Source organism: Anser cygnoides, chromosome 3 (assembly GCF_040182565.1).
Source record: "Anser cygnoides isolate HZ-2024a breed goose chromosome 3, Taihu_goose_T2T_genome, whole genome shotgun sequence".
Lineage (NCBI taxonomy): Eukaryota > Metazoa > Chordata > Aves > Anseriformes > Anatidae > Anser > Anser cygnoides.
The window spans coordinates 9,981,958-9,993,188 of record NC_089875.1 but is presented as its reverse complement, the minus strand read 5'-3'; the positions used below and the strand labels follow the sequence as shown (position 1 = coordinate 9,993,188).

The 11,231-nt window shown below is 44.4% G+C and overlaps 2 protein-coding genes across 4 annotated transcripts; one reads left to right on the top strand and one right to left on the bottom strand.

Annotated features, from left to right (window-relative positions):
* Positions 1-547: 547 nt before the first annotated feature.
* Positions 548-4,433, top strand: LOC106042256 (toll-like receptor 2). The gene is made up of 2 exons (XM_013191039.3): positions 548-779; positions 1,767-4,433. The coding sequence occupies exon 2, from the start codon at positions 1,768-1,770 to the stop codon at positions 4,363-4,365; it is 2,598 nt and encodes an 865-aa protein (XP_013046493.2). The 5' UTR covers positions 548-779; position 1,767; the 3' UTR covers positions 4,366-4,433.
* Positions 4,434-4,449: 16 nt separating this feature from the next.
* Positions 4,450-10,435, bottom strand: GPR75 (G protein-coupled receptor 75). 3 transcript variants are annotated; one of them, XM_066995430.1, is made up of 3 exons: positions 7,052-10,435; positions 5,805-5,964; positions 4,450-4,648 (listed from the first exon to the last, which is right to left on the bottom strand). In XM_066995430.1, the coding sequence occupies exon 1, from the start codon at positions 10,148-10,150 to the stop codon at positions 8,525-8,527; it is 1,626 nt and encodes a 541-aa protein (XP_066851531.1). In that variant the 5' UTR covers positions 10,151-10,435; the 3' UTR covers positions 4,450-4,648; positions 5,805-5,964; positions 7,052-8,524. The 3 variants fall into 3 exon arrangements, with proteins under 3 accessions (XP_066851531.1, XP_047934902.1, XP_066851532.1); XM_048078945.2 differs by having other exon boundaries at positions 7,531-10,435; XM_066995431.1 differs by having other exon boundaries at positions 4,509-4,648; positions 5,814-5,964.
* Positions 10,436-11,231: the final 796 nt, after the last annotated feature.

The window sequence follows — 11,231 nt, the reverse complement described above, 5'->3', positions numbered from 1 at the left end:
CACTTTTCAGGGTAGCACTACAAACTCTAAGAAAACCTCCTACTATTTTTCCCTAGCTAAAGTGCACAAGAGGTACAATTGCTCTGTTTGTGAACATAAGGTCTCACATGCTGAAAGTGGTCCTGCACTTAAAAGAGCCCAGAAGATCTCACCACCAAGGAAACAACAACTCATGTTACAGGAGCAGATCAGTTTTGTCACTGTGCTCAGGTGCTTTCAGTCCCTTCCTGTGCTGCTCAAGCAGGAGTGAAGCTTCCAGTTGCCCATCAGCAGTGGGACCAGCTCTTGTATTTTCAATTGTAAGTCTAATGACACTTTTTCTCCCCCCCACCCAGGAAAGCTGAAAACAGTGCAGTAGGACATCTATTACAGAACGTCCTCACCGTCAGTGATGGTTCTCATCCCTACCTTTTCTGTAACTTTGCAGCAAGCAGCCAAAAGCCCAGTAATCTTGTGACACCACTGCTCACAGCAGACTCTAAGCCTTAAAACAAGCTACTTCCACACGTTGTTTTCCCCTCAGCAACCGGCTCTCACCAGCAGGAAGATTTCTTACTTTTTCCTGGGAGGGGAAAACACCTCCATCAGGGCACAGGGAGAACAGACAGCCTCCCCCACAGCCTGACCCGCCCTGCTGCCGGCACTACAAAAGCATGGCTCCAGAGACTGGTAGCAGGGAAAGGCACTGGAAGTGTGAGGTAGCCATCAACTGTCTCTCATCCTTAGAAGCTGGAAGGCGTTGAACACCCCAGGCTCGCTTACCGGCACAGTGGCACAAGGTAGGGCTGCAGGGTGCTCTGGTGGGGCTGGTGCTGGCTGAGGGCTGAGGACAGGCTGGAAGGTCTGTGGCTTCCCTCTCCTTCCTTCTTCTCAGTCAATCGTGAGAATCTGAGTCTGGTGGACAGCAAAAGGGATTAGGATAAAGCTAAATGGCTCACCTAACAGTGTGCATCTGCATTTTCATGTAACAAATACAAGATATGGAAGTGCATGAAGCAGTGTCAGGAAGCTACCAGGAGAGACTCGGGGCAGGAGAGGAGGTGAGAAGTGATACTGCCACACAAGGGGAAGTCTTCAAGGATGAGCGGGTATGCAGGCAGTGACCTCTCCTGGAGCAGGGCGCTATATACAAATCTCTGGAATTCATCTTCAGAGCAAACTTACTCTTTTCCTTACTCCAACAGGTAAGGCTAAATAGATGTTCAGTGGCCAATTCCTGGTGGAGAGCAAAGCACCAAGTGCTACAGGGGATGTGACCACAAGAAGACAGGTGATCACACAGCTACACAGAGCTCCCTGTCACTTGATCTTGAACATGCAACTTAAATGACTGAATGGCTTTCAGCTTTGCTCAGTTGTTGTGTGCCATGACAAGAAGCATAAAACCCTCAAGCAGCATTTATGAAAGTGCAGTTCAGATAATGCAATGGGAAGATGTTTTACAAAGGCTGCTTACTACCTATCTAGGGAGGGGGAAAGGGATTTAAAAAAATAGAAAATGCTCAGAGTCATTACAGTGAACTGAAATGAATAGTATGCTCCTTCAAATCATCCTCTGACACTGTCTTTCAGTATTGCCTCTTGAAAGTAACAATGAAGCAAGATACTTTTTTTTGTGTGTGTGTAGATAACAAGGCATTCATAGATATAACTAATGAAATAATTTCTGTACTTTTTAGTAAGTTATTTATTACTTATTTAAAGCATACTCAGTTATGCAAGGTAGAACATATTATAATGATGGATTTTAAATTTCTTTTTTCTAGGATGGGGATCCTTATCAGAAGTCTTCATTTCTACTTCACTTCTTTCTTATTCAGCAGAGCAAATGGCTTCCTAACTTGGAGAACACCTACCGAGTCTGCCTTCCCATTTTATAACTACTCATACTTAAACCTCTCTTCTGTATCACAAGCACAAGCTCCCAAAATGGCAAGAGCTCTCAACTTCTCACACAACATAATTGAAAAAATAACCAAGAGAGACTTTGAAGGTTTTGATGCACTGGAAGTTTTAGACTTTTCCTACAATCGGATTAAGGACATTGAACCCAGCACATTTGAGACTATGCTCAGCCTTGTTTCTGTGAATTTAACTTTTAATGATAAGAAACTTCTTGTATCTGGTCTTGCACCTCACCTGAAACTCTTAGCAACTAGCAGAGCCTCTGAAAAATCAACAGAGGCAGCTCTGGAGCCTCCTGCATCAGCTGAAGAGCTGCCACATTCAGGAAGTCCACCTGACCTGCAAAAGGTTAATATGAGGCTCAGACGAAGTACAAGGCATCTTCCAAGAGCAGAGGAAAATACAACGGTCTCTCCAACAGCCACATTGAGGCCTAACCGCTGTGGACTACCAATAAATGGGACACTTGATCTGTCAAAGAGCAAACTGTCCGAGGAAGAGCTGATGGAAAAACTAGATCCAGACCTCTGCCAAGCTCAGCTGGACAGTGTTTTGGAGCTTGACATTAGTCACAATGACCTGGAAATGGATCTTCTATCGCTATTCATCCTGTTTTTGCCAATGAAAAATGTACAGTCTATTGATGCCAGTTACAACAACATAACAATTGACAATATAGATGTGGAAGCAATCTGTCGCTTCCCGTTCAGCAACCTTTCTTTTGTAAATATTAGCAACAATCCCCTAAACAACTTGGAAACGATATGCCTCCCTCCAACCATCACAGTAATTGATTTGTCCTTCGCAAATGTAAGTGTAATACCTCAAAATTTTGCTAAAAAGCTATTTAACTTAGAAAATATGTATGTTCAAGGAAACCACTTCATATACACTGCACATCCAAAACCCACCAATACAGCCCCAAAGTTTGCCCCTGGAACTGTACATATTAGTGCAATTTCATTTGTCAGAAACCAGGCTGGTACACCCATCGAAAGCCTTCCAGAAAAAGTAAAACACCTGAAAATCTCCAACTGCTCCATTGTAGAGCTTCCAGAATGGTTTGCAAACAGAATGCAAGAATTACTCTTTTTGGATCTCAGCAGCAATCGGATTTCCATGCTTCCTGACTTACCTGTCTCCCTGCAGCACCTTGACATAAGTAACAGCGATATTAAAATAATACCCCCTAGTTTTAAATCTCTCTCCAACTTAACAGTATTTAATATTCAAAATAACAAGGTTACAGATATGCATCCTGAATACTTCCCATTGACTTTAACAAAATGTGATATTAGTAAAAATAAGTTGAATGTATTGTCATTAACCAAAACCATAGGGAAACTTGAATTCCTTAATGTCTCTAGAAACCTAATAACCAGACTGGAACCCACCAGCCAATTTCATTTGCTCACTAATCTGGATGGTAGTCACAATCTAATTTCAGAACTCCCTGATCGCTTTGGGAAATCTTTTCCAATGCTGAAATATTTTAATTTATCAGGGAATAAGATCTCTTTCCTACAGCGTGGCTCTCTCCCAGTTTCTCTGATGGAGTTGGACATTAGCAACAATGCCATTACAACCATAGTGGAGGACACTTTCGGACAGTTAACAAGTTTGAGCATTTTGACTGTTCAAGGTAAACATTTTTTTTGTAACTGTGACTTGTACTGGTTTGTAAATGTCTACATCCATATCCCATACTTGCAGATAAATGGCAAAGAAAATCTCAGGTGCAGCTTTCCACCTGACAGACGGGGCTCGTTGGTGGAGGGCAGTAATCTCACACTTCTGCACTGCTCCCTGGGCATTCAGATGGCCATCACAGCTTGTGTTGCCGTTCTGGTTGTTTTGGTGTTGACAGGCTTATGTTGGCATTTTGATGGGCTGTGGTACGTGAGAATGGGTTGGTACTGGTGTACGGCAAAGAGGAAGCAGTACAAGAAGAAGCCAGAAAACAAGCCCTTTGATGCCTTCATTTCATACAGTGAACATGATGCACATTGGACGAAAGAGAATCTCCTGGAAAGACTGGAAACTGACGGATTCAAAATATGTTATCACGAGAGAGATTTCAAACCAGGACATCCTGTCCTTGGCAACATTTTTTACTGCATAGAGAACAGTCATAAAGTCCTTTTTGTTCTCTCTCCCAGTTTTGTAAACAGCTGCTGGTGTCAGTATGAACTGTATTTTGCTGAACACCGGGTCCTGAATGAAAATCAGGATTCCCTCATTATGATCGTGCTGGAAGACCTCCCACTCAACAGCGTGCCACAGAAGTTCAGCAAACTCAGAAAACTACTGAAAAGAAAAACCTACTTAAAATGGAGCCCTGAAGAACACAAACAGAAAATTTTCTGGCATCAGCTAGCAGCTGTCCTAAAAACAACAAATGAACGTTTTGTTGTGAGAGCAGAAAATGGATCCACTCAAGATATGTATGAGATGGAATGAGATACAAGAACTCGTAAAGATTGTGCCTGGAAAGCCTGCAGTCAAATAAAAGTGTTTCTGTGATTACCTTCTGCAAAGCCTGCTGTGTTGCAACTGGGGCATGTCTCCGATCAATCCCATGGGAAGTTACTAACAGTTCTGTAGGGTGCACATTATTCAGCCTGAAAAAATAATCCATTATCCAAAGGGCTGAGATCCCAGCACTGATGAAGAGTCTTTCATTTCTGCTTGTTTGATTTTCTTCAGCTATTTCTAGCATTTCTTAAAATGTTGTGGATGTCACCTGAAAGGAAGAACAGCTTGAGTCACACTACATATCCTAAATATCTTTTGGAGATTATTGCAGAAATAATGAAAAGTGGTGACATTCAAAGACAAGGACGTAGTTCAGATTCTGTTCTAGTACAGCTTCAGATATAGATTACACTATGTCTACGTACAAGAAAGACACAAACTGCAGTAGTAGACAGGTAAAACTTTCCTTCTGTGGTTTAGCAAGAAAAGATTAAAGACTTACTTAATGTAGCCATCCAAGAGATGCAAATCGACAGTGCTGTATCATTTGGTTACATGGTGGAAGAGGACAGACCTAAATCCTTTATAATTGCAGATTAACATATACAACCAGATGATCAAGAAAGAGCTAGCCGAGTGTGTCAGTCTCTCCTGTTAAATAACTGGTGTGTGCTTTATTTAAAGTGTTAACGCAAACCTCTGAACAATAAGCAAAAAAAATCTGTATATTTAAATTTAAGAAAGTTTCACTTGACACAACCAGCCTAATCCATTTCAAATGGAATCAGTGCCGTCTCTGCATAGTCGCTACCATCACCAACTGCTACTTAATTTTTATTTGGGGAAAAAAATAATCAGCTGATCTAACTCCTACATTGAAGTGAAATCAACAAACCACGACAGTAAATAAGTATCAGATGAGAACAAACCATTTAGTGTACCACAACCTGGATTCATTCATAAGATGAGCAAATCCAAATAACTTATCTTTACCTGGTCTAGTACCACATGTGTGACAGTGGCCAACACCAGTGACTTCAGAAGATGCTGAAAAATGCACTGAAAATGTATATTGGAAAACCTATTCCACCACGATGGCTTCACCCTAACCCCACAAATCAAGAATGCTTTAATTCCTGGAGCAAACATTTCATATCCATTCTAAACTGTGTTGGCATTAACTATCAGGTTCCTGGGTAGTCATACTACCCACATGAAGTTCCTGTTAAACCTTCCTCCTTTTTTCTTAATAGTTCTGCAGCAAGGAGGTCCATAGCATATACACGGGCAGCAAGAAAAGTGCAGCGCATTATCAGTCTTAGAATTTTCTACTTCCATATTCCCGAGATACTTTCTTGCTCGTGTATGGATCGCCCTAACTACAGACCTACTTTTTCTAAACTGTTCAGTATTCAGATACTTACGTTACTTACTCTCTTCTCAGTCTCTCTTCCCATACACTTTCCATCTTTTTCCAGCACTCTGTTGCTTCCAATTAATTGCCTTTTTATATTTTAACTTCACACTTCGCAGTCGTGTTTTATGCTGTACTGGTTCTGTGCTCTGCAGAAGATGGTACTAATACTACAAAGGGAATAAAGGGAAAAAAAGAAAAGATAGACCACAGAAGAGTCTAAAGCAAGTAATTTTTATCATATAAATGATTACTTGGATTTAGATCATACTTCAAAGAAGTCATGGCTACCTGTTTTCAAAATCAAATCACTCCTTTTTACTACATTCATAAATCTCCCCCAGAAGTTAATAAAGAGAATTGAAAAATTAATCAGATATTGTTCCTACCACAGATTGAAGTTGTTACACTTTCCTATCTGACACTATAAACTTATTAACACGTTGGTTGTTTAAAGGGCACAACTGGCACCAGGGGCTAAACAGAAGAACAATATTGCACAGTGTTTTTGAGGAGCTTCATTTAGTTTGTCTTAATCACACATCACATAAAAGCAGTAAAACCTCCTTCTGTCTTAAAGCTGTACCTTCTTCCCTTCATTCCCACGAGTACTCAACACAAATTACTTTTGTGAATAAGGTAAGGAGGATTTAATTTTCTATCATGTGATGAAGTTCATGTGATCCAAAACAAATGCACAGTATGGAATTGGGCACACATGCTGCAAACTCAAAAACTGCTTAATGTGTCAAAACCAGTCCTAACGCACATCTTTAACTTCCACAAGGTACGTACAGGACCCCACCTCGCAACTGCTTCTGGGGCCTTGCCCTATACTCTTTCCAATCTGAAATTGTAATTTCTGTTAAGGAAACAAATCCCACATATTTTTTTCCCCCAGATTAGGATGTTCTGTACTGAAGACAAATGCAAAGACAAAAAGGAAAACAAAAACAAAACAACAACAAAAAAAAGACAGATCTTTTAGTTATCTTTTGTAATTACTTTAGGAAGAACCATGTTATTAGTTTATAGAGAAAAATATCTGGGAAGAGAGAAAAGACTTATTGAAATAATTTCAATTTTACATTTGTATTAGAAAGTTGTTCAGAACATTTTATTGCAATAAAGCTGTCTTGAATTATTTAAAATTAATTAAAATTCAGAGTGTTAAAGAACAGTGTTCATAATGTAATAGTCTTCCAGGAAAATCTTGAAAATTGTTTAGTCAACAAATAGCCTAAACCAACAACTTACACACGGCAATGATGCAAATGTTGTTTCTAAAGTAACAAGTCATCTTTCCATCACTATCATTTTGTTAAAGATGTGGCATTTTCCTATCACGAGGCACCAAAAGTCTGTGGCACAATTATTCTGGAGATACTAAGGCTTTGCTGAAGTCAATAGAAGCTGACAGGTGATTGCTTGCTTTGAAAAGATCTGGCCACTTAAAGCAGTAATTGTCAAGAATTTAAATGCCTCCAGATCATTCCGTTTCATATGGAATTTCCACAGCACATTACACAACACAAGTGGTTGAATTTATAAAAAATATTTAACTTCTGTTATTTGTTCACTGTGTCAACCACTAGATAAAGTGTATGAGTACACACATTATTAGTCTTTAAATCAAACTGATGGTAGACTTTCCAAGAAAATCTCAAAAACTTGTAGTCGTCTTGTTACTCGGTCATAATGTTTCAAAAAGTGTTGTTAACAGCTGTCAGTTTTACCTGTCATGAGTATCACGGCTGCATTTCTCCATTTCCTGCTTTTAAGTAGTCAGACGAAAACACAACCAGCAACACTACTCTTTGTGTAAGTTTATGAATTAGAATACTCCAAAGGTAAGTGCATTATTAATAGGTGTCAGTATTATAATATTGCAATGCTTGTATTTATCCTCAATGAAGCATGTAATTGGTATCAGACGGTTATTTCTAGAAAGTGAAAAATACTTCTCCAAATATATTATTTTGGGATATATAATGGCACCAATCCTTAAAATAAATGTACAGCAGAAATTAACATATATATACACACACTTCAGAGGTTCATTATGGTAGCACAACTCTTCTCAAAATTCCCTCCCCAGTGGCAGCATACTGCTGTTTGTAAAATGCCTCATCCTGCTTTGGAAAGCTGAAAGGCTGAAATCCTAAACTTCTGCTGAAATTCATGGAAATTTCATTATTACTGACACTTGCTACAACTAAATACTACCAATTCTTCCAACCTTCTGCAAATGCAAGTTTAAACCTAAGTATTAAAATACCAGCATCCTCCCAATTCTTCCTGTCTGAAAATATGGCAAGTATGCAATTTAACAGATAATACTTCTGGCACAGCCTCAGATTGTACTCTGAGATATTTTGTCTCGTAACGTAGCAAATCACGTAGTTATAGCATTAACATCTTTTTAACACGTCCATTGGTAAAATTTTGTAACAAAAACATCCTTGTGTAATGATTCCAAATACAAGTCTAAAATACTGCCCTCTCTGACTTGCCACAGAAATTCAAGAAAACAACACAGAAGTAATACCCTAGCATTCACTTTGAATGCAAATAGCTAGATATTAATACTAGTGTTGTTGTTGCCTTTTTTTTTTAAATTAGCAGCAGTAGAGCAACACAGTATAACTGTGTTTAGAATAATCATTAACAAAAGCAAAGATGAGGACCCACTAAACCAGCTAGATCAGAATCAGAACTGCTTTCTCAAGGTTACACTGAGGGTACCGGTATCTGCTTGGTCGAAGCACTGTCATAGTCTCGCACCAAATCATTGGTGGTGTGATAATGCATGGCAATGTAGGATTTGGTAAATCCAAAAGTTGAGTTCACTGGCTGTAAGCTATTTGGGGTGCTCACTTCCTGGGAAGGGCTGCTGTTATAGATACTGTAATAGGGCTCAATTCGGGTGTTCATGGGGGTTGAGCTGCTCTGTGCATAGTGCTGATGCCCAAAAGATGCCTTGGGACTCAGCACGCTTTCCTTGGAATGACTAGGACCACAGGCTTGATCCACAAGCTTTTTCTGAGGTTTTGGAGACAACATGTATGCTGAATTGGTCTCATGGTGGGATGACTTATTCCTATTGACTTCCAGGCTGCCTTTGCCCATGGCTTGAAGCCTTGTCTTCTGCTTGCAGCAGAAAAAGACAAGGGCTAGGTACTGCAGGCACCAGAGGACTCGTCTCCGAAGTCCAGCGCTGTTGCGGGAATATATAAAAGGATTTAATCCAGATTTGAAAAAAATGAGGGTAAATCCACAGAGCTCAAACTGGTAAAGCACAAAGCCACCACTGCTGGACAGCATGTCCTGCACCAAAGAGATGCCCAGGGGCAGGCAGCACACCAAGACAGAAAGCACAATTACGACGCACGTCACCACTGCCTTAGAGTCTTTGGCTGCGGACAGGTTGACCGCTGACACAAGCTGGAGTCGGCTGGTGGCAGGGGCTGGCGGCAGGCCAAGGTGCTTGGTGTAGCTGTGCGTCTGGATGTGTTGTGGCTTGCTGGAGCTCTGGTTCCTGTACAAGGCAGGCAAGGCGCTCTGCATGCCCTCCTCAGCCCCAGCGGAAGGGGGCCCCACGAAGGGCTGGGGTCTGGAGGTGTCCATGGCCACCACGGGCGGGCACTTCCTCACCTGGGCGTTCCTCCGCAGGGCCTGGGCGATCATGACATAGGAGACGGACACCACGGCCACGCAGCAGATGAAGTCAGTGACGTAGAGGTAGAGGATGATCTTCCCCTCCCCGCTGGCAAAGCTGGACATGGGCAGGCAGAGGCGGGAGCCACGGGTTTTCAAGGTGGCCAGGGTGGCCAGGGTGAAGCTGGTGGCCCACAGGAGCAGGGTGAGGAGCAGGGTGCAGGGGAAGGAGGTGGCGCGGTGCGGCTGCTTCCCCAGCACCATGCGCAGCCGGTGCAGGGCAATGACTGCCACCGTCTTGAGCGACATTATGATGAAGCCGGAGCTGGTGAGGTGGAAGGCGAAGCAGAAGGTACCCGGGGCGCCTCGGGCCGAGTCGAAGAAGAGGACGAAGGCAAACATGGGGGCGGCCACCCCGCAGATGAAGAGGTCACAGAAGGAGAGGTTGAGGATCATGAAGTCGAAGTTGGTCCTGAATTTCCTGAGAGCCGGGTCGAAGAAGGACAAGAAGACGATGAGGTTGCCGTAGGAGCCCAGGCAGAAGACGAGGGCCAGCAGCGAGGCGCAGGCCGCCAGGGTGGCCGTGTGGGTGCCCTCCCGCAGCCCCCCGGCGGCGCTGCCGTTCCCGCCCAGCGGCAGCAGCGTGGCGCCGGGGGGCTCCTCCTCACCCCCCGCCGGCAGCCGCCCCGACGCGTTCATCTCCGCCCGCCGCCTCACCGCGGCCGAGGCGGGCCCATGGCGGGGGCCGCTCGCCGCCGCCGCTCTCTCAGGGCTGCCCGCGGCCAGGCGCCGCCCGCCCCGCCATGGCGCCCGCCGCCGCGGCCCGGCCCGGCCCCTTCCCCGCTCGGCGCCGGGGCCCCGGCGGCGCCTCCCGGCCCCCGCCCCGCTCCCCCCGGCGCGGCGCCGGCGGCTGAGGCGAGGCCGCGGAGCTCGCACACGCCCCGGCGGCCCCACGGCAGCGCCGCGGCCCCGCCGCCCCGGGGAAAGGCTGAGGGGCCGGGGGGTGAGACCCCGGGCGAGAGGGAGGAGGAGAGCAAAAGGAGGCGACAGCGGGCACGGCCGCCCCTCGGCAGCCGCTGAGACACGAGGAGAGAACAGGGGCCTGTCAGCGCCCGAGCTCGCCGCTGGGTGCGGGGAGAGCCCCGGGGGGAAAGGGGCCGGGGGTGATGCTCAAGCAGCAGCTGCCCCAAACCCGGCTGCTTCAAGTTAGTGCCCTTGGACTTCGGTTTTGATCTAGTCCTTCCTGCGATTTCCACCTTAACATGTCAGATTGTCCGTCCGTCCTCCAGCGGCAGCACCATCCTGCACTGGGCACCGGCAGCCCCAGCCCAGGGACAGGCACTGCAAAGCCGAGAAGCCAGCGCAGAGAATGCAGCTGGAGGTTTTACGACAAGTCAGGTCCCAGCCCTGCCCTTAACAGGACACCAAGTCAACAGCTGGCCACTCAAGGCTTCAGCATTCTTCCGTGTTGACTTAACACCAATACCATACCTGCCCCAAAACAAAACTGTTTACCATAAAAAGTTAAGGCAGTTTTGCATGCTGCATCTTCTCTTGCTTGCACTTCTGCCCTGCTTTCCTGTGCAAACTGAGCAGGGTTGGAATACCCTTCCTTGCTGGTGCAGAGTCTAGAGTAAGGAAACATCCATCTTCCTGTAGCAAATAAGAATATTTAAAAAAAATAGTAGCAGTAAATGGATAAAGAACAAATACAGTATAAATATTAAATACTTTAAATGGGAGTGCTGTATTTGTGAAGTGATGGTGTATTGGATGTCTC